The following is a 23,173-nucleotide window of genomic DNA, read 5'->3' on the forward strand; positions in this document are numbered from 1 at the left end:
CTTGTTGATGTGGCAACAGAACAGTCTCAGCACCATCTTCTTTTTTAGGAAGGAAAACTTTTGAGCTCTGCCACCTGCACACCCAAAAGTGCAAATCTTCAAGCAACCCTCACACCTCCCCCTTCTGTGCTCCTGAGCACCCCCTCCCCTCCCTCTGGGCAGGGCTCCTGCGGACAGAGCATCTCTCCAGCGCGGAGGGACACGGGGAAGAGGGATTGCAGCAGAGGATCGCTTTCCCCATATAAAGTCTGATGATACCTTCCTGCCTTAAGACATTACCTACCTTAAGACAGTTTTTTTGGCTGCAAGCTTTTACCAGCAGCATCTCTGTCATACACCCATGCAGATACGCCCTGGGAATCAGGCCGTGTCATCTGCTCCTCTTGCCCAAAGCTCACCCGCTTTCCCATTCCCTTAGTTTTAACGCATGCAAAACCAGAAATGGTAACTAGAATTTCAAAAAGGAGGATGGTGATAGAGGAATGGATGCTGTCATTGCTAGGCTACGCTCCTAGACCCGTCTGCAAGAGGAACGCTTGGAAACCCAGGGCTCAGGCGCTGGCCGATGTGGGAGAAACAAGGCAACCTTTTGCAAAATAAAAGCTTTAGAGGCAAAGACCAGCAACAAGAGAGTTGTGATTCAGCTTTCTTTGTTAAAAAAACAAAACAAAACAACCCAAAACATAGAACAACCCAAACATTTAACAGATTTGTTAACCACAGACATAAAAGAATCAAGAAATATTCAAAAAAATACATTGCAGGAGACATCTTGTTTTACAAGGCAATTTGATTAAGTTACTACTGGCTGACCAGCACTCGGTCAGTCGTGGAATAGCTGTGTTGACAGGAACACAAACATTGTAAATAGACAGCGCTTACTGTGGAAGTATTAAGACTAAAAGATATTTACCCCTTAAAATAAATAGAATGTCATCTACAGCAACATTTAAATTAGTAAAATATTTTTAAAGCAACCAAATATAACAAAATTCTAAACCAGATCTAGATTTTCTTCTGTGTGTTAAGATCCTTTTTTTCTGTGTTTTTAACAAAACCCAAGAAAAACATGAACTTTATCTCTGAAAAGTCAGATTATTCACTAGAAGTGAAATTCACCCTCCTTTTGTTCTGTGGGCCAGCACAAGGTCCGGGTACCACTTAAAATTCTTCCTTTGCAGGGGTTTAGGTGGGACACGGACCTCACCCTGTCCTCTGAACAAATCAGGATTTTTTTTTTCCCCTGTGTGTGAAACTCATCCCAGCGCAGGAGCCGCAGCCGGACCCCGCCACGTCCCGCTGGCCGGGAGCGGGGAGAGCATCCGAGCGCTTGCGGAGCCCCTGCGCCGAGATCAACCTCACCCAACGGGAATAATTTAGGTGTAGGTATAAAGTCTCTTTTAGGCCATTTAAAAATGAATTCAATATTTAAAAAAATATCTCTTTTTTCTCGTTAACACTTCAACAGCTGGAGGAAGCAACACCCCTTCTCACGCAAGGAACAGCGGGCTAAAAGAAAAGAAATAATCCTCTGGAAATGAGTTCCTTAGGGGCGACCTAATCCAAGCCACATTTCCTACGTGCAGCTGAACAGCACTTAGCTTTGACTCCCAGCAGCGTCCCGCACACACGCACCCCCCCACCCCAGCTGCAAGTTCCAGTTTGAACTGTGTAAACTGGGAAGAAACTTCTCAAGTACGGGCAAAACCAGCGCAGGGCTGGCGGGCTCTAACTCCTCAAGAAGCCACCAGAAACGAAGAGCCCCTTGAGCATCCCTCAAAGCCGAGGTCTCGCGGGATGCCCTGGCACGGGCAGGGTCCCCAGCGGAGGCGCGGGAGCCGATGCCCATCGCCGCAGGGAGCCGGCTGCCGCGCTCCCTGCTCGGCAGCCAAGCGCCGCCAGCTCCAGCCGCGCCGGCCCGTCGCGCAGCCGGAGACGCTCGCCGGGCTCCCAGGGCCGGCACAAGGCTGCGATTCAGTCCGTGGGGCTCCGCCGAGGTTACGGCGCCGGCCAGCAGACCTCAGCACGAGCCCCGGGGGGGAACCGGAGCCGTCTCGCCTCTGGGCTGCCCTTTCCCAAGCTCCAGCAGGAAGCTTTGTTCCAGCCCTTTCTCCACGGCCACCGGCACCTTCCCCTTTGATGTCACTAAAAACGGAGTTGCGCAAGCAGTTGATGGAAAAGCTGGCGTCCCACAAGAACAGCCCCAAACAGCCAGTGTTGCATAATGACAACATTTGGCTGTTTCCTCCTTTTTTTTTTTTAGTTTTACTTATTTTTTATTAAAGCCCGAGAACACTGTAGCCTCAGCTGACGGCACGGGTACCTTCCCAGACTGAGAGAAAACCTTCCCCGCGATTCCCCGCAGCTGGACCAAGACTCTGCCACTGCAACCATCTCTCCGTGGCTGGGAAGTCGCGGCTGCGGGGAAGAGCTCGGCTGCAACGCTGCTACCCCTCGAGGGCTCCGCTCTCGGGGCAGACCCACAGCGGAGGAGCCCACGGTGGAGCCCAATTTATTCCCCCGCCTGAGCCGCCCGCAGGGAGCGGGCTCGGAGAACAACAAAGCCGCTTCTTAGGAGTTTCAGTCCAGTTGAAGGGTCTTTAAAGTTGGTTCAACAGTGACAGAGTCCCTTTGAACTTAGTATCCACAGAGGGTGCTATTAAAAACAAAAGCTTGTTTACCAGAACACGGTATCTGAGATGGAAAACACTGCAAATACTGCAGGAAGTTTTAAAAAAAAAAAAAAGAAAAAAAAAGAAAAAAATAAAAATCCACCTAGGATGACTTAAATCCCCCCCGTTTTTGGCCGGGAGCATGTTGCAGGGTTGAGCAGGGCTGGTTCCCCTCTCGGTTGGGAAGGTTTCTCATTTAGAAAGAGGAACCCAAGGGGTAAGGAAGCGCCTGGCCGCCGGCTCCTGCCCACCCCTGCCCTACTCTTTAGCAATCCCCGCGGGACGCTGCTCCGTGAACACCCCTACCGACTGACTGCCTGGGAGCCCAAAGGCTTCAAAACAAGCTAAGAAGAGCGATAGTTGAACGGGGGTTTAGTACAAGGACCAAGAGACTACTGCGGCACAGCCATCACTTGCAGAAACAGGCAGCCACGGCTCCACAGCTGGACTCGACAACCTTAAAGGTCTTTTCCAACCTCAACGATTCTATGATTCCACCGACGCGACCACTCCGTCTGTATCTGCAGAATACTGGCACGTGAAATAGATTCACGCGGTACCTCGTTTGACTGTAGCTACTCTTTAGGAAAGCAAACTCCTGGTCACCGTGGCTGTGTGTGTCCTTTGTGGGAAGGGTTTATCTCCCGTGGCGGACTGCAACAGGCGTGACTGATCACGGGCTCAAAAGAGCACAAGCAACCAGAGACACAGAAAAATCCCATATCCAGTGCTGGGAACGATGAGAAACTTTCTGTGAAGTCTCTGCTGCTCCCCTCGCCCCCCATGACACATGACATTCCACATTTGAGGAAAAACAAGGAGCAAGGAGGTCTTTCACAGGGATGTAGTCTCTCTTTTTCCATACCGAAACCCAGCTGAAGAGGGCAAGCCCCCGAGGGCAGCAGACACCCCTGGCTGCTGATCTGAGTTACGAGCTGTGGCGCTGGACAGCAGATGCTGCTAACAGCAGTTCCCTCCACTGGAGTGAAAATTACTTTAGTTGCGTTTTCTTTATAAAATGCAATTTGGTTTTACCCCCTTACTCATTATCTCCCTAACCTCCAGGAAAAAATAACCCGACGTCTTACAGCCATGTCACCAAGCTCTGGTGGAGGGGAACTATGGGGGTCAAGAAGTCACGGATAAAAGAAATCAGGTTTTTGAAAGGTAAACTTTGAGATGTGAGCTGTGGCTGACCAAATTCGACATTTTGGTCATTCTGTGCTGGTACCTGGTTCAGTTTCTCCCTATACCTCTATTGCCGTGGAGAGGCTGGCGAGATCACCACGAAACACACGCTATCAATGCCAGAGCCAGCAGGTTAGTACACGAGAAAGATCTTTAGCAGCCAGTGAAGAATCATGTAAATTCATCAAGAGCAAGCAAGCGAGTTAAGGATTTAATTAAGATCAGTTAATTAATAAAAAAAAATATTTCTCCGTGTGACATCTCCTCTTTAAAACCAGTGTGAAAGGTTCACCAAGAGGATGTTGTGTAGTGATGGGTCTTCATCACTGATGAAAGTCATTTAAAGATGCATCCAAACCAAGCAACCCCCCCCGCCTTTGGGAGATCTGGACCTATCTCCGAGCTCTCTGTGGCTTAGACCCGAGTGCTAATTTACGTTGGATTGAGGTGGCCGAGAGCTAGAATCCCTTTCCTTTGCATCACAAGTAATTCTGCTGCTACATATTAGCACTGAGAGCCCCGACGTTGAACCCAGGCCCTGCGGGAAACCAGCCCTGAGACCATTACAGCCAAAAAACTGCAGACCAAGTGGTAGGTGACAGACTGAGGTTCTCTCTCGATGAAACAGGTCCAGCATAAGCTGCAATTTCCCATCACTACCCTGCCAAAACATCTCAGCCTTCAGCTGGAAGAGGATTCCAAAAATTGAGTTCAGGTTTTATGGTTCACGACCTTATTTATGCAAATGCATCTCCACAGGCCCTGGATCTGAGATGCTCCGATTCATTGCACATAGGTCCCTGAACAGCCAGGCACTGGCCGTGACTTTGGGTTCTGCACTGTAGATGTACCCAAACCAGCTGCAACTCTCCCCAGGCTAACTTAGGTTCAGGAGAGCTCGACACGAACACGTGTAAAGCGGTACCTGAGCTGGCGTGGGCATCTCTGCCATGGAATAGGCAACCTGACGGCAAAGGTTTTCAGCGCGATGATTGTCTCACCTATTCCTCCTGCACTGCCTCAAAGCAAAGACGCATGGTTGGCGAAGCAAGAACAAAGAGCTGCACGGAGACGCTCGCTGACATAGCCACGGTCACTGTCACACGCACTTGAACAGAAGCTGCCACCTGCTATCACACACACTCTTTTTTTGCTAAAGAACTTCTTAGGACAAAGCATGAGCTAGTACCATTGGTGTCCTTAATGCCTCTTCATCCAACATAACTCTAGGCTAAGAGGAGAATCCAGTAGAAAGCATTAGCTCTTGGAGGATCCCGGCTTCCAAACAGCTTAGTTTACAAAAATATCGAGGAGGAAAAGTAGTTCAACAACCCATTTGCACAAAGCACAAGCACAACGAAGATCCGTAACAGAGACTGAAGCAGCTCCCTTGTGGGAAAAAGATGCTTTTGATTTCCAACTATCACCTTGAGCGCAGAGGCACGATGAGCACATTGTTCAAGAATGCAGTTTTGCTGAAAAGGTGATGCTTCTGACTAAATAAAGCAACATGCTCCTAAGAGGACAGTTTTGATTACTTGGGAACTAGAGGAATTTTGGGTGTGCTCAGGGGATGGGACTGCACCACTCACAACAGCAAAACAAGATTTCACACGTGGATCGTGGTTAATGCTCAAAGACGGCTCCCGGAACGGGAGGATGTTGGTGGGGGCATCTCACCAAGCCAGACCTGATGCTGCAGTTTTGCACGAAGGAGGAACAGGCCCGCAGTCCCTGCTTCCTAGAGCAAAACAGACCATCTACAGCAGACCGAGCTTAAAGCCAGGCTCCAGCCATCCGGGGACATCTGCCCCTTTCTACACCCCCAGACCCATTGGTCCCATCTCCGCTGCACGTTCTAGAAAGAGACGCAGCCTAACGAAGGGCGCGGTGACGGGCAACGCACAGACCGGCCCCAGGGAACGAGCCAAGGGAGTCCCACCCTTATTTTCTCTTTGCAAATGCGTTAGGGGCAAACATGAATCACACCGAGGGCAACAAACGGGGCCACGTGGAGAGCATGCTGTTGCTCATCCCATGCTGGATGACAGCCTGTCTACAGAAAAACATGGGGTGAACCAGACAAGGACTTGGCCGCCTGCTAATTGCAATTCCCTGGGTTTATCCGGAGGAACTCCATCCTCAGGCCTGCACCTGCCCCAGTGCTAATTCACAGGGCCAGGGATGGGCATTCTGGTGAAGAGCATCCCGAAGGACTGGCTCAATAGCAGGGAGATGGCTTGGATCTGAGAGTTAAAAGCCAGGCGGTGGCAGGGGACCCCGAGTGCTCATCAGAAACGCAGTGAAAGTCAGACGAGGCCTCCCCACATCATTTCTCTGACACTAATTCTGCTCTGCCTTGTCTCACCTAAGTCACTGCCAGCGGACGGAGTCCAAAGCGTCCAGCAGCATGTATTTTGGTGTGAGTTTGTGTGTGTGAGTGTGTGAGCCGACATCAGCCAACCTTTGCTTCCCAGCCACCCGCCCTTGCCCAGGTAAGGCAGGTGGGCCAGGCTCAGGACCACCCTGCGGCTCTGCGACAGTCCCAGCCCCAGCCCCAGGCACGTTCACACAGCTGGCAACACTCAAACCGGGCTCGTGAGCGGATCCGCCGTCGTCCGGGGGATCCCAGACCCAAACCAAGTAAGCCTAGACAGAACGGACGTACAGCCCTCGGTATCACACACACACACACACACACACACACAGAGGCTGATGGGACGCGCTGCTGCCGGACAGGCAGGGCGCCTTTGAAGCTGTCGGCAGGAATTCCTCCTCCTGGCCCACGTTCGTACCAAGAACTTCTCATCGCAGGGTTGCTCATCTGCCAGGCTAACGGGTGGCGACGGAGGGGCTGGAGGAGGCAAGGCAGAGCCGGGGGCATGGTGTCAGACACGAAGCAGCTCCGACGGGGTGCTCCAGTGCCTAGGTTTCGTTTACGAGGGATCAGAAGCGTTTTCTCCTTGTGTCGTCTTAAAATAATATTGTGCGTTTCCTCGAGCTGAATGTCTCTGCTTTTCCCGCTTATGATTCTTGCGGAACCACTTCCATCAGTTTCTGGCAGAGGACTGTTGCGGAGACTACGGGGAAGAAAGCAAAGCACGGCTCAGAGATCACACGCAGGGGCCCAACACGTATCTTGGTCTCGGTTCATGATACTCTGCCTCAAAAGGGCTGACCCATTTGCCTCCCCACCGTGGCTCTGAGCAAGATTACTCCAAATACAATTTAAGACTTGAAAGCAAACGAGCCACGGGCTACTCTCTACGCACGCCCAGAACTTAAACATGCGACACTGGGAGCTTGGCTCCCGCAGCAGGGATGCTGTACGGCCCCGAGAGAGGCCCCGGTACCTCTTGGCACCGGTTTCTAATCGCGTGGTGATACGGTAACTACATTTGGATGCCAGAACTGCCAGCAGCCAAAACTGAGTCAGACACAATAGCAGGAACGGGCATAGAAAATATGAGCCGATGCTTTTACTTCCAATTTTGAAAACCTCGGCTGTATGTGCACTCAGCTTCTTTAAAGGCTCGAGTACCCAGGACCAAACCACTCAGCCTACCGAACACAAGGCAGCGTCCCCTGCCTTGCAGAGAGCGGGTGAAGAGCAAAGGAAGCATTTCGGGTGCAAGCTGGCTCAGGAAAGGTGCTAAACTGGAAGAACTTTATTTTTCCACCCATCGGTTTTGGTGGCCGGTATCCAAGCACACCTGTGCTTTCTGCTGCTTCACTCTGTGTTTGGAGATCACAAGCTAGTCTTGCCAGGTAAAGCTAAGGCTGATTCTAACTACGCACAAAGTCAAACTCGGATCAGTTGGAGGTGATCAAATTATCTGCAATATATGAATATACATGTCTTTAAAGTTCATATGTTTCTAACTGGACATTTGCAGGATTATCATTCTGTGTTCCCAGAGTATTTTCTATATTCTCCTTACAAGCCTTTGGTGGTGGAAAACAATTAATATGGTAATTTGCCACCCAGGCACTGCAAAAATGGCTTTTCCAGGAACTGAGCCTAATACTCAGGATAAAAAAAGTGAGTGTGGGAGAGAGAGAGAGATGGGGGGGAAAAAAGAATAACAAGTGCTGAGCACTGTTAAAAGCCTTTTTCTTCTTCATAAAAAGCATCCAGCTAAGGCTGGGCATTGCTACTTGTCTGCTTTTCTAGGTCAGCCTGTTGTATGCGAGCTGGGAGGCAGATGGTAAAGTTTAGTTCCTTGGACAACACGGATTGACTTTCTTGATTCAGTTGGTCAGACAGAGGCTACGTGTGCCAAGCACAGCCTCCCCATCCCCTCAAAACACTCCGTGGTGTAGTGTCAGCTGTTGGAAAACCTTATACAGACACACCTGAAAAATAAACCTCGTAAGAGAAAACATCCAGGGGCTTCTCCCCTCCCTCTGCTCTGCTGCCGCATTTTGATGCCAAGGAGAGCTTTGACTGGATCAGAAACGTTAGCGCTGGCTAAGCGATGGATTGGGACTAATTCCGAATTTTCAGCAGTCAAATTGAGGCCGACTGTGCTCAGCCTGTTACGCTGTTACTTCTCTTCCCTTCCTACACCACTAGAGAGGGATTCTCGGCTGACAGAAGGCTTGACCCTGGGCTTTTACAGGAGGCAGAAGAAAGGCAGCAATGCGCTCAGCGAATTACGCTCCACTGCATAACAACAACCGGTTTGCCAAGATTAAACAAAAAAAAAAAAACAAACCACAAACCATGGTATTTGGCCCAAACTTTGCAATTATCGCAAGTCAGGGTGCGTATTGGGCGCTTGGTAAATCAGGTAATCATCAAGTTAAAACTTGTGACCATTAAAGAAGAATTGATCAGAGCCGAGACACTGGAAGCCTCTGCTACAGGAAGGAGAGGCAGTGCTACTAGCTGTAGCATGCTCACTGGGAAGCTGCTATTTTTGGAGCAAAAGCCAAGGCCGCACCCTCGCTCTTCACTGGGAATACTTACAGATGCCTTGGAGAACCCACTTGGGCTTGTTTTGCCACCAGACCCCGAAGAAGTAAACAGGGATCCCACTGGAGATGATTGCAAAGCCAATCGCACATTCCTTCGGCGTCATCCAGAAGGAAACGGCAATGAGAAACAAGCAGGCCAGGGTGAAGAAAATGGGCAGGCAGATGTTCACCTGCACAAGGACCCAAAGAACAGGTTAGAAGTTGTATCAGGGGAAGAGGGTACACTCCCCAGTGAGTTTATCTAGCTGTACAGCCCGGGGAGGGAAGGAGTTCATGTTCCACCATGGACCCCAGCGTGGACGGTGCTCCTGTCTGTCCCAGGGCTCTGAACAAGGGGACCATGACCTTGAACTGCCATGGGGAAGGTCTCGACGTAGGCAGTGCTCTTCATCAATCCTGAAGAAAACAGACGTAGGCTAACACCTAACACGTACATTTAAACCAGCACAACAAAGGGCAGAGACGCGGCTTGCCAAGAGCCTTTCTCAGCACCCTTTTTTGACCCCAGTTCCAGACTTGAACGATCCCTTATAAACAGCACCTGTACCAACAGCATCAAATTCAGCAGCAGCCACGGCACAAGCCGTAGCATCTTCACGGCAGCTGCGCAGGGGGCTCGGCTACACTGCTCCGAGCCGGGCACCCGCTGAGAGCAGCCCAGCTTTTAGAAGAAAAACCAAAAAACGAAGGAAACGCCCCGCAAAGGGTTACTTTGGGGAGGCACTGGTACAGGTCTGTGAGTTTGTTTCTCTCTGGCTGCCTGTTGCCTGGCAGAGACCCGAGTGTGCTGGGGGATGACTGAGAAACATGCCTTTAAGGAAGGCAGACATGCTTGTGGCTGACATGATCTTGGCCTCCGCCCAGATGGGACACGGTACTTGCTGCCAAGCTGGCCAAGGACAAAGAGAACAAAGTTCTCATCTCTGCAGGCGTGGGTTTGTCTGCTTTATTAAAAAACTATTTTAAGTGAATTCCATGATGGTACAGAGTGTTTCACGGAGAGCCACAGCCTGTAATTTTTCCTGGGGAATACGTTAGTCCCACTGGGCTACCCCACCAGAACACCCCGCATCCCTGACGCCCGGAGCCTCCTTCACTCCCATGTCCCCACGGCCACGGCAGCTCTTCGTCCTCCTGCACCCATTCGCATTCGTCGGATTTCCCTGCAGCAGGGACACCTGCGTTAGCTACAACACAACGTTTCCGCTGCACGCTTGCAATCCCTGTCCCTCTTCTGTACAGGACAAGCAGCCGTCCTTGCTGAACCTTCCCTGATGCTGGGACGGGACTCAGGGGGTCCCACCACGCAATTACCACGCTGTTCTCACCTTGATGGGCCTTTCCAGCTCTGGCTTCTTGTAACGCAGCCACATCATGCCGATGATGGCCAGAGCCACGCACAGCCAGTTGAAGAAGCTGAAGAAGTTGATGACTGAGAAAATGTTGTTGGAGAAGGCATAGAGCAGGGTCATGATGCACTGCATCCAGAAAAAAAAAAAGCCATTAGCAAAGGGAGTAGGCAAAACCACGTATGTAACAACACTAAATACAGGTATTTTAGAAGAACTATCTGCCAGGAAAGAATCAGGTTGATTATTTTTTACTTATTTAAGCTATTTTCAATAGGTGCCTGGAGCAATTTCAAACCAGAAGTGGAATATGAGGACATGATGAGAAGGGTCTATCCTCTCCTGTAGGTGCATGCAGAAATGGCTGTGTCTGGAGATGGTGCCCAAGTGGCCCCGCTCCAACCACTCCGATGGGATCCTACTCCCGACCCGTTTCTCAGTACCAGTCGATGCTCTTCACCACAGACCCAGGTGCTTACCGTAAAGACGAGGGATGGCACGGGAGTGAGAAGCCTGGGGTGAATCATAGACAGGATTGACGGCAAGTGTCCTTCTCGGGATCCCACGAAGAACAGCCTGAGGTGGGGGAGACAGAGCCGTTATCACCGCTGCAACCTTCAGTCCTGGGCTGGGGTTTGTCTTTAGCACAAAACAAGCGGGGACAGCCCGAGCTCAGCGCTGAGGCAGTGAGACTGCAAGGCCCCGGCTCCACGCAGGTTTTTCCACCTTAGTGGTGCCTGGCACGATGCCAGCTGGGCCCTTTCGCTATCAACTGCTTCAGGAGCGGGGCCCTCCAGGATCAGAGCCCAGCACGGCGTGTTCTGCACGTACACCGTGGGAAGTCCCTGTCTTAGAAGGAAGGCTGGAGACGGACAAAGAATGCCAGAAAAGAAGTATTTATATCCTCCTTTCCAGAGAGAGCAATTAAGTGACTTTCCTAAGACAACCCGGGAGATGTGTGTCAGAGCTGGAACCACCTCAGTCCCCGTCCTGCCCCGTCCTTTCTCCCCTTTCTGGAGAGATTCTCAGCCCTGAAGTTTCACAAGCTTCTGGTCTTCATTAAAGCCACTTTCTCAGGAAACATCACTGAGCCCCAACCCTGTGTTTGTTTATGTCCTAATAACTTCAGCGGGACTTTGCCTGAGGAACAGAAGGCTAAGACCACTGAAACGGTTTCCTTTAAACTGGATATGGTTTAAGACTTACTTTTTTTTTCCCCCCACATTCCCCACATGGCCTCCAGACCCTTTAGACTTTGTGTCTACCCACAGCTACTCTTTGGAGGACAACTCCAAACGAAGAGGCATTATGCATGACTTCTAAACAAAAACCACAAAATTGAGCAAGAAACCTACCGGGAAGAAGTGAAGAGAGATCCATTAACGGATCCAAAGCACGATAAGCCAACAAAGACGGGTATGATCCAGGACATGACACCAAGGTGATAGTTCCCAAAATCCTAAATGGGGGGGGCAACAAGACAGACATTTCACACCCTGAATGTCCAAAAGAACTCACAGCTGCCTACAAAGACTTAGGATTTGTAGAAATCTGAACAAATGAGATGGCTTAGTGCTGAAGCTGTTACGGAGTTTTCCGTATTGCCGTGTGCTGCTCCTCCTGCCTGAAAAAGCATACTGTGGAATTGCAAAATAATCAGCAGAAAGCCCTTCCCTCAGAGTCAGGACACCAGATTTATCACAACGGCTATCCAAAAGTTCAAAGGGAAAGTGCCAGGAGATTCAGACACGCAGCTATGGCCAACTGCTGAGTAAGGACCCTGGGACACAGCCCCTTAGAAACACAGTGATCTGGAGCTGCCGTTTTATATCACAAACTGACCCTGCCCTGCTTCACGGCAGTTTTACACCAACGCTATTATATTGATTTCAAGGCTTGCAAAGGCACGCAACTAGAGCAACGCAACACAGGCTGGCATCCCCAATAACTCAGCACCGCGTACGTGCGGGGCCGGAGCGGGGCTGGGTACCAATCCCAAGGATGGAGCGCTGTCACCTGAATGGCCCAGACCAGCGAGCGTATCCTGGACTGGGAGATTCCCTTTGAAGCACTGAACGGTCCTGGTCACACTCAGTTTGCGAGGTCAGACCACGCTGCTCACTTCTGAAGCAACCAGGATTTCTGACCGCAATGGCATTTTAATTAATAGAAGTATTATTTTTCTCTCTTAATTAAAACAAGGAAGATACAGAGGGAGAACAATCTAGTTCAGTATTGACTGAATGACCTTTTCCCATAAATATCATGCTCTGGTAACTGATGATAAGTCATGAGGCCAGCAGCAAGCTTGCATATTTACAAATTAAGAGCAACGTTAACTGTCTGCCCGCCCTTACTATTGTCTGTGATTAATCCCACTTGGTATCGCACTGTTCTTGCCTGCTCCCCTCACAGTTGTTCTTTATCTCCCGTCAAACATCAGCTTTTTTGTAAGCAGCCATGATCAGCATGGAACAAACTAGGAGCTGCGCGCAGAGATTGTCAGTCTGATTGAATCAGCGCTGGAGAAGAGATGAGTCACATCAGAAATGCACCTATCTTACCACAGCCACGGCTTCGGACGTCAGCATCTCGTCCGTCGACAGGGTCGTGAAGTAAGCCAAGTTTGTCAGCACATAAACCAAAGTGACTACAGGTAGGGAGATGATGATAGCCAGAGGCAGGTTTCTAGGAAGAAAACAGAAATTGTAATGGAGCGCTGCAGGTCAGGGAAGAGAGGTGGGATGCCAGGGATCGGTGGCTCGTGCTGCAGCCCTCCTGCGCTCACTTAAAGTTGGCTCGAGCCATTTTGCTCCTCTTGGGCTCTTCAGCAGGTCCAGTTTCCCAGCCACAGGCTGCTCCCCCAGGAGAGGAGGAGATGCCCACGTGGGAACAGCCTGGGGGCTGACAGATGTAGAGTGAAGGATTATGGCAGAAGGGGCTTTTTGCACGGAGAGACTCTGGCTGCCCGGGCAAGCAGTAATCCAAGATCACTGCAAAGGCAATTAATAAAAAATAACCCCCCGTGTCTCTTGCTAGCCAGCGGCATTAGCACGGGCATTCTGTTCTGGGCAAAGGAGAGGCATTTGTGCTGGTGGGTTTCTTGCGGGAGATGGAAAGATCAGGGATTTAGTGGGCAGTTTTTAGGCTCTAACTCCGTGCAGCTGGCTGGATTGATGAAACTCAAAGAAAACGAGTTCAGACACGGTCTGAGTGGGTCTGTAAAGACGAGGCTGTGTTGGTACAAATTTGCCTTTCCAAATAGTCTAACTTCATTTGCGAACGGAAACTGAAAAAGGAAACCCTGCTTGATGCCACGTGTAATTGGTCCAGCGGAGCTCAAAGCCACAGGAGGAGAGAGTCAAATACCACGACTGCATTCAGAAGACGAGAAAATAATTGCAATTGCAAAAACTTTTTTATAACTGTTTATCAAGGAAAGGGCATATCAAATCTTATGCTTCCCAGCAGGCGCTAATCACTGCCAGGGTCAGCCAGGAACGGGCTCTTGCACAAGCGACCCTGAAGCTCGTATCGACAGTGCCTCGTAGGCACCTTCCCTGTGAGCAAAAATGATTTATCAGCAATGATGTCCTGCTTTGGTGTGGCCCACCCTCGTCTCCCCATACCCGAAAGGCACGAGCAGTGCAGAAAGCGGCTATCGCCCCAGAGAGCAGGAAGAGCATGGCAAACATATGCACACACAAATGCTCTTGTGGGAGTTTATACAAGACAGCAATAAAGCCATGAGTGTTTCTTCCTCGCCTGTAATTCAGAGAGGTGCCGTGCCAAGGAAGCAGGACTTTCCAACAACGCTGATAATATCAGCAGTCCAGGAAAGCAGCGTATGCAACAGCCCTTCTCATACAGAGATTATTCTTCCCCTTCCCCTATTCCAGGGAGGAACAATGCCATTAATTTCCCTAATTTTCTATTTCCCTAGAAAAAGACCTTGGCTTCTGGGCTGATTAGCAACCCCTGTTACACACATGAGGAAAGGGCTTCCCAAGAACAAGTTTTCCTCCCAGGGAAGTCATCACAGGACGCACACGTACCTGTAGGGATTTATCATCTCTTCTGTAACAAAATTCAAGTAATTCCTGTAATTTAAAAAGAACAGTGGTTAATTCTGGTTAGTCCGTGGAATAAATGAAGCCCTTCGTCTTACTCATCTGCAAAGGAATTTCAGGAGCGGTAGCGAGACTGAAACCTGCGGTAGAACTGCACCAAGGAACCCATCATCTGCTGCCTCTTCTAAATCCCACGATCACCACCCCTTCTTTGTGCTTCTGTGTCCTGGCTGGACAGTATGACTGTAATAGTACGACTATTAACATTACTAGGCAAACCCAAAGCATCTGCCTCATTGCCCGGGTTACGAGAAAGACGGAAAGTCCTGGACCGCACTCTTCCTGCAAACACCGTCTGGGGACAAAGGGATGAACTACAGTATGTAGCACTGAAAAGAGATACAGGGCTGCATCTTACCATCCTCCGTAGGCAAAGAGACCGCTGTACAAAGCTAACACGATGTTTCCCACGCCTACTTTTGTGCCTTTGAAGGAGTTCTCAGGAGTCAGGTTTGTCACATCACCTGCGGAAAACAAAAAGAAAGGATCGATGCAGACGGACTGTGAAGCCCAAGGGCCCTCGCTGGTGTCGAGACAGAGAAACCCGGAGGCAGAAGCTGCTCTTAGGATACTTAATTATCATGCTGATGCATTTCGGGTTATGCTAGAGAGCATGTGCACATATTTCTGTTGGGCTGATTCCGCCGGTTTTACAGCGCTTAATTCATCCGGAGCAATGCATCAAATAATCAGCCCCAAATACACTTGTCTGAAGCAACCGGCCACTACGGAGTCCTCAGAACTTTCTCACAACGCGCTATCACCGAGCTAATCTCCCAGATATCTTCTCTCTGCGAAGAAAACACTCTGGGGACCTTCCTGCTGGAAGATGCTATGCAAACAGATATTGTCACATTGTCCCCTCAACTGAAAGCTGCTTTCATTTGATATAAACCTCAGGATTTCCTCCGCTTCCACCAGCCACCCAATAAAGCAGAAACCCAGGATTTCCTCCAGTCCCACCAGCCACCTGATAAAGCAGCGGGCTGTGGCAACCTCTTTGATTGTGGGAAGTCAGGTTCTTTGGGGCTCGAATATCAGAAGTTAGCTTCTTTAGCACTTGAATATCAAAAGTTCCTGTTATGTATCAGCTTTTGAAATAAAAAGCCATAAATAGACAACTCGATTGTACCTCTGGTGAGACCTCTCCCGGAGCAGCCAAGGGTTTATTTATTTTGCTTTAAGATGCCCTGCCGTTGTTTTGTTCCCTGCCTTTTGATGTGGAGCCTGGCTGTAGGCCTGGGCTGGCGAAGCCACGCTCCCCTCCCCGGGCCCAGCGCTCCCCTCGGGGAGGACAGGATTCGGCGGGGCACGTTCGCATCCAGGGAGCCCGGGCGAAGCCCACGTGATTCCTCTTAGCGCACAGATCTTTACTAATCGCCCGAGCAACTGCATCACACGGCAGTCAGCAGGACCTGGAGCTTAACCCTTCATCTCTTAGCACAAGGTACCCAGGACCTGCATCTGGGGAAAGGGGAGGGATGCTAACACACAGGCTTTTTTCCTCTGGATGGCCTCTCTTCCCACCTCACGCTGGAAACTGTCACTCCCCTACACCACCGAAGGCCATGTTTGCAGAGGCTGGGTAACGAATATGGATGCACAGACCTTTTAACGCCTCACGCTCGTCTTTCTAACAGTGGGAAAGGGGGACTTTTCCCAACGGCGCTATCGGTCTGCTGGTGCATCTTTTGTTTGTGGGGCTTCGCAAGGGACTGCTCCAACTCTGTGCCGGTGACACGGAGCTGCCCTGTGCACGTGGGAGAGCTACATCTTGTCCTTCCCCCTCTCTGCCTCCCCCTCCAGCTCTGTCCCCATCCTTTCCACCCTGGGCATTGCTCCCTTCACCACCTTTCTCCCTCCTGCTCCTGCCGTGTCCTAACCAGGGCAAAAAGATATTCCCTAACACGCTGCCCAAAATGCTCTCTGCTCACAAAACTACCCAGAAAACCAGCTCGCCTCTGCCTTCTTCCCTGCTTGCTTGCTATCCCATTTGCAAGGGGACGCTGCGGGGGTGAGCTGCAAAAGAGCCAGGGCCACAGCAGCCACACATGCACTGGGCAATCAGGTCTGGGAAACACCACTTTTCCAAGGCTCTACTTGTCCAGGTCCCACTGCGGATTGCAGTTCTCCACTGGTGCTGCCTTGTCCCTCTCTCCCAGCACCTCCTTGCTAAGGAGGCCTTTTCTGAATCTGCCTTGGGATATGCTGCTTTTTTTAATGCCCCTTTAGCCAGTGAATCTCCTTAGCAAAATGCACCAATCGTTTTTAAAAAGTGAGGTTAGAACATGTACATCAGAGCGTACCAGGAAAGCCAGGACATGCAAAGAGACTGATCTAATACTGCGAGTTTAACCTTAATTCCTGGCTTATAGGTTCAGTCATATAATCTTAATTTAGCATTAATGCCCCAGCTTGGCTGTGAACGATAAGGCTGAGCAGGAGGTGGGTGTGTACGGTATCACATTCTGCTCGATCCCTCGGGCTCAGCTTTCCTGAGTTTATTTTCTGCTCCTCCTGAATAATTACCAGTCTAATTCTTTCCAGGTCTTTTGTTATGGGAATAAGATATACTTTTTGTTAACAGTGACTGTAATTAGCTATGGGAACGGCACACGGATGGACTAGGAGAGCAGAAGAGCTCTCCAGGCATTTCAAACACCCCTCGGGACGTCTCTTCTCCAAGGTCTGCTCGTGCTCTGCCAGCAGCCCAGCTCCCACCCCGGCCGAGGGATCACCACCTTTACGGCCTCGGGAGGATGCCCTGATCCAGGAGGAGCCAGGGCACAAGCAGCACCGCGCCGTGGGCTCACACCTCCATTTCTTGTCCACAACCGGACACCAACTTCCACCAAAAGCCTCTTTCTGTTTGTCACAAGCAAAAAGCTCTCAGGCCCAATGTTCCTTTTCCTGAGGCACCTGCAGGTTTCGCTGTGTGCCCTCCCAAACCCCACACAGAAACCGTGTGTTGGTGCCTCCAAGGAAGGGCTGAGCTGCCGCCCTCGCCCAGCTGGCCAGGAGGGGTGGAGAGCATCGGCGGTCCCCAGCCCAAAACCACATCCCTGGGTTCAGAATGTGCCACCCGCTTGGGAACCGCGGGCATCTTCAGCCTCTGGGCAAGGAAGGCTCCAAGCCCAATTCGGTGGCCTGCTGGGCTGTACAGACACTCCGGCTGTGCGTCGGGACTGCCTGCCCTCCAGGACACAGGAGCAAAGAGGAGGGAAGGGCAGCGCGGGACCGCTACGGCGGCGGCACCGAAGCAAAGAAATTAAAACAAAGGCTGGCATTTCATTCCAGCGTGGGTGGGCAGGGGTGGCAGACAGAGGGACGGACGGGTGCGACACAGCTAATTACTCGCACGCCTCTTCTTTGCATCCGCCGCAGCATGCGCCTACCCCGTCTCTTTGAAGCACCGAAACGTGGCCACCGGCAAAGGAGCGGCAAGGCAGCGCGGAGGCAGCCGGGAGAGGGGACGAGGGAGGAAGGAAGGGGCTTTTCGTTCCTCCTCAACACTTGAGGAGCTGACAACTCGCTGCCCTCTCCCTGCCCCACCGAGGAAGGGTTGGAGCTCTCCAAAAACTTGCAGCGAGTTGCTAAACTTCACGTCTTTGTTCTCCCATGGTAAAATGGATTTAGCAACATGTCAGAACACGGTTAAATAACCAGAGGAGCCGAGATCTATCTCTTCCCACTCCAACGGGACAAGCTCGTATTCTCAGGTGTCCGCATGATGCTCTTTTCCTACAGCTTTGGCTTCTTTCATGGTTTATCGCTTCTTGGTTGCGTGACAGAAGCCTGGGCTCCTTAACAAACACGCTCCAAAGATCGCATCCCAGCAGAGCAGCCGTCCTCTCCCACTGTCACCACAAAGCTCTGCCCCACCCTGCCGGCCAGCGGATCACCAGAAAGATAATAGTTTGTGCCCACCAGCAACGCCTTTACAGACATAACTGGCACCACATCATACATCTTGGGGCAGAAAAGCCAAGCTCCAGCAGTGACGCCGGAAGGGTATCCCAGATACCGTGGGCGAGCTCTGACTGTACCCGTCTTGCCCTGACCTTGTTAGCAGCCCCACGCACAATTAGACCGAGGTTCGAGCAGTCGTCAGACAGATCTTGGAAGATAAATCCATCACACAAAGATACCTCCTCTGGTGCAGAAGACCCAGAGGTGCACTGGGGGCTGAGAAAGTGTCCAGAAAGCACCACGTGTCCCCCTTGAGCTTACACTTACCCACTGATGCTTGCCATTGACCCCAGCTGAGACTGGGGATACTGGGTAGGTGGTCCAGCATGGTCATGCTTGCCTCCTTCCTCTAATACAAACGCTCATTAGGACCTGCTGTTCAAAATGGAGGTAGGAACCTCCGTTCCAGACACTCTGCATCTTTCAAGCCTGAACGTGCAATTCAAGCTTCCAGCCTTTGGAGGTTTGAATTACAGACTTTGGATCAAATCAAGGGTTACAAATCTGCAGGCGAGGCTGCCAAGCACTGCTCCCCCGGAGCAAGAGGTCCGTGAGCGGGAGCACCCCGGGCGAAGGCGTGCTCTGCCCGCCCGGCTCCCCGTCCTCCCCAGCCCACGCAGCCGCAGCGGCTCTCTAGGCAATGCCCTGCCCGTGCCCCGCACCCCGGCGATCTGAAACCTGGTTTGAACTGGCTGTTCAACTGCACTCTGCTCTACAATTAACCAAATTAAGGTAACGAGCTCTGACATAAACCCCATTTGCTGATCTTGCCAGCTGCCAAGACTCTGCTAATTGCGCTGGCGAGCGATGGGTCACCTGGGGCCTTTCTACGGGAGGGACCTATTTCAGGTCCATGCACTGCATGTTCAGACCTTTTCTTTGAAAATGTTCATTTGCTCCCCAGTCATGTCCATTCCGGTTTTAATAGCACAGCAATCTTCTCTTGCAGAAAGCATTTAATGGTAATTAAATATTTTTAACTTGCCTAAACAGCGAGGAGAGGGAACACAGCCATCTAGAGAGCTCGGCAAGAGAAGGGGAGGCCCTCAGCGCATCTCGCTCGTGGAGGAAACCGAGCCAGGGAGAAATGTGTTGTGTACATGGAAAACCCCAGAGGAGAAGATCCACTCAGCTGTTGAGCCATTTCCTAAGAAAAGCAGCGAGAGTTCAAGCGACTGAGTCAGAAAAACAAGACGGCAAGAAACACCCAGGGGCCGAGGTCCGGAGAGCATCCCTTCGGCAGGTCGCGGCTGCCCAGGAAACGCACGCTCGGTAGCCACGTAAGCTGTTTGCTCCTCTCTGATCGCTGCCACTCTGCAGACAGCTTTGCATTAAGCAGTTTTGAGCAGCAGCTGTTAAACTTGGGTCCCGCAGCAGACGAGTTTATGGGTCTGAAAGACACCACCAGAAACCTCGGACCAGCAGAGAGGGCATGCAAGAAGGAGCCGGAGCTCTTGGGTTACGTCCCTGGTTCTCACCACCAGCTGTGGACAGGCTACGATGCTTCCCCTCATTTCAATGACTTCCTCCCGTTTTATGGAAAAGTTCCCCTCTCCTCCCAGGGCTGGGAAGCTTTGCCAATATTATTTCTCCTCCAGGGTGAAGCCAAGGGTCCGGGCTCCCGGATTCACTCCATGCCACACACTACTCATGCTTCACAACTCCTTTTGCAATGGTCCACCAGGACACTGCTTGGGCCAGAGGGTGTTTTGTTACCTTTCCAACCTCCTCTACATCCTGCTCATGTCGCCAAAAACCCTTTTACCCTCCTCCTCCTAAGCAAATACCTCCCGATTTTCACAACCTTCGTGTCCGCCAGCATAATGTTTGGAGATGAGAAATAAAGAAGCAGCCCTGGAGCGATGCATGGCGTGCAAAATGCCGTGCCTCCTCCGGGAGCCAGAAAGCAGAGAGGCAGTGCAGAGACCCGGGGTGAACAGGGTCCCTTTGGTCCTTAGCACAGCACGGAAAGGTGCTTCCCAAATGCGCCCTTGCCTGTCCCTATCAGGGCAGAATAACAGCAAGGTGCAAACCCTAAACAAACCACCCAGCGGGTTTCCAGCCGCTTCCATAAGCTTGTTTTTTTTTTTTTTTTTTCTTTTCATATCCACACAACAGGTTCGGTCCACATCCCTAGGAATGTGTGATCGAGACTGACAAACAAGGACGAGCCACCTGACCAGGCTGTGGAGGGGCTGCCCAGAGCCAACCAGCTCGACGGGCAGGAGAGCCAAGCACATTTGGGGAGGGCAGATCCTCCTGCCTGTCACCTCCACCTCCAGCACCACAGGCAAGGCCATGAATATCAGCCCAGCAGCCGAAGGCTGCGGGAAAGGATCGATATAAAACGCAAGGAAAAGCACATGGACGCGCACACACGCGGAGCTATCGACCGCACTGATGCACCTTAGGCATGAGAGACCGCTGCTGCTGCGACCAAAGACTTTAGAGAGATAGAGAGAGGAGATCCAGATAGAGATGCAAAGAAGCAAATACCAAAGTATTAGCTGCTCTCTAGTTAAATACGTCTGCATTGCTGGGATAGCTGCACTCGGAAAAATGAGAAGCCAACAGAGCCTCTCGTGTCAGCTGCCTTAAAACCCCCTCAGCCCCCAAGGGCGGTGAGCAGGGTCCCCTGTGGCCAGTCCGAGACGCGCTCCTCCGCCTCCAGCGCAAGGCACCTACCTTCAGCCAGCTTAGCATTTGGCCGTTCATTCAGGATACCGAAAACGAGCAACGTGCTACAATCCACAACGCCTCGGATCAAGCAGCTTTTCAGATGCGGAGGCACATTTCCACCCTGAAGAGTTAATGCAGCTATGAGCCTCCATACGCAACGTTAGACAAACAACAGCTCACGTCGTCGTTAAAGGCCAAGCTTCCAGCGTGTGCACACAGAGCCACCCAAACTCACAGCGATCGCAACGAGAAGCACAGCTCGCTGACCAACTGCTTCTGTAGTTTGGTTTGTTGTTGTTGTTGTTATTAAATGCATATTATTTATTTTTGGACAGGCGACTTTGCACTTCTAAAACGCAAAAGCCCCCGCAGGCCGAACTCTATCCTTGAATCTATAATTGCCAAAAATTTTCTGGGCAGAGAGGGCAAGAAAAAATTTGTCTGAGAAGAAACAAACCGCTGGTCTCCCTCCAAACCAGAGCAGGCGAGCTGCAGAGCACGCTAAGCCGCTGTGCCCACCTGGCCTCAGCATTCGCATCCACCTTTGGCTGGAAAAGAAATCAAAGATTAGAGAGCGAGAGGCCCATAAAACATAATTGTGTTGTATCAACCCTCCAGCGTTAAGACGCCTGATTAATCTCCAACACGTGGTTGATGTGATTTAGAGGTGCAGGATGCTGGCAGCTGTCCCAGCTCCCTTATTCATGCTCTCCTTCGGTACAGTCTTCTGCTCTCCATGTGCTCCGGGAACAAGAGGGTGAGTAAGAGAAGCACAATAGCTTTCCTTCAAAGCTTACTGCTGGAAAATCACGTTATAGTGGCATTTCTGAATGCCAGCGTAACAAGCAACAGCACGGGCAGCTGCAGGGCACGCTTTTCTTGCAATCTTTTGTGCACGAGCCTCAGCCCCAACTTGCAGGGACACATGGAAAAGCTTGAGGGACGTTTACTATCCCTAGGCTTTGCCTCCTGCCTGTCGAAGAGGATCTAGAGTGCGAGTTAGTCATGGGCTGGCCGGGGGAACACCCATCTGCTTTGGCTTTGGGCTCCAAACTCCTCTCAGACACCTACGGCTCCACCATCAGTAGCTTCTCATGTCCCAGGTCGTGTCCCACAGCCAGTCCCTTGGGTGAGCTGGTCCCTCCGGGCACAGACACCAGTGGCACGGCTACCCTGCTGCGTACCACACCACACCGTGCCTGCAAAGGCACGGCTGCATCTGCCCGCAGTTAGCAAAAAAGCAGGTCACGACTGATGCGGCAGGAAATAAAAAAACCCAATAAATCAACGGAAAACAGACTCGCAAACATCGACCGGCTGATCAGGTTCGCTCTCGGGTTCACGCTGCGGACATGAGAAATGAGATGGGGTCAAAGGAAAACTTGTGGCAGATTTCTTTATGCTAAGTGCTTATCCATCTCTGGAGAGCCGAGCGTGATTAAGCACAGGTACAAACCCAGGATAATTCAGACAGTGACCACTCTTCTTGTCTCTTAGTATCTGTGCACCGTTGTGCTTTGGGACCTGAGGGAACCTGAGATTTTAAGGACTAGCCACGAAATCAAGTTGTCCTGCCAGGAAAGGAAGAGTGAGTAAACTTTCCCTCCCTCAGGTCTTTCTTAATCACAGGATTTTTCACAAAAAAAAAAAAAAAAGGGGCAAAGAAAAAAGTCTGGGCAGGGAACTAGCAAAATAACCCTCACAGAGAAAGACAGAGACCACATGGGTGTTTTCTAGCAAGAGACAAAGAGATTCGATAAATGAAAGTAGCACCCAGATGCGCACGCTCACCCGCGGCGCCGAGATGCTGCCTCGCACCTGGGGCGCTTCCATGATCTTTTCAGGAGGCCTGACAGACACAATAAGCACGCATCAATGATGAAGGTTTGAATCTTCATTTCGGCACTTTCAGAAACCCGCCCGTGTTTTTTTCAGAATTTGCCAGCCGCAACACCACCTCTAAATACCTTTTTACAAAGATCAAACGATATTGGGGCGGGGGGTGCCAGTGCTGGCTGATCTTGTGCACATCTATTTAAAGAAAAAACAAGATTAAAACCAAAACTCTCTGCCTACTCCAAGTTCTCCATGGCAAACGTCTGGAGTTAAACCTGCCTACTTTGTCCTTAATCCACCCCGTGCTTGTTCAGCAGATGCAACTCTGCTGCTCCCGGCCGAGCCCAATGAAGGGAGTTAGAATAATGCT

General features: G+C 51.1%; 1 protein-coding gene across 1 annotated transcript in view; it reads right to left on the minus strand.

The window, feature by feature from the left end:
- Positions 1 to 633: 633 nt before the first annotated feature.
- Positions 634 to 23,173, minus strand: part of SLC7A5 (solute carrier family 7 member 5) — a 40,701-nt gene continuing 18,161 nt past the window's right edge. The window contains exons 3-10 of the mRNA XM_082320587.1: positions 14,678 to 14,783; positions 14,245 to 14,289; positions 12,754 to 12,877; positions 11,545 to 11,648; positions 10,669 to 10,765; positions 10,169 to 10,318; positions 8,833 to 9,010; positions 634 to 6,940 (exon numbers count right to left, since the gene is read on the minus strand). Coding sequence (XP_082176713.1) covers positions 6,885 to 6,940; positions 8,833 to 9,010; positions 10,169 to 10,318; positions 10,669 to 10,765; positions 11,545 to 11,648; positions 12,754 to 12,877; positions 14,245 to 14,289; positions 14,678 to 14,783 — 860 coding nt within the window. The 3' untranslated portion in view covers positions 634 to 6,884. The remainder of the gene's footprint in view (positions 6,941 to 8,832; positions 9,011 to 10,168; positions 10,319 to 10,668; positions 10,766 to 11,544; positions 11,649 to 12,753; positions 12,878 to 14,244; positions 14,290 to 14,677; positions 14,784 to 23,173) is intronic.

This window comes from Platalea leucorodia (genome assembly GCF_965183815.1).
Source record: "Platalea leucorodia genome assembly, chromosome: 8".
Classification (NCBI taxonomy): Eukaryota; Metazoa; Chordata; class Aves; order Pelecaniformes; family Threskiornithidae; genus Platalea; species Platalea leucorodia.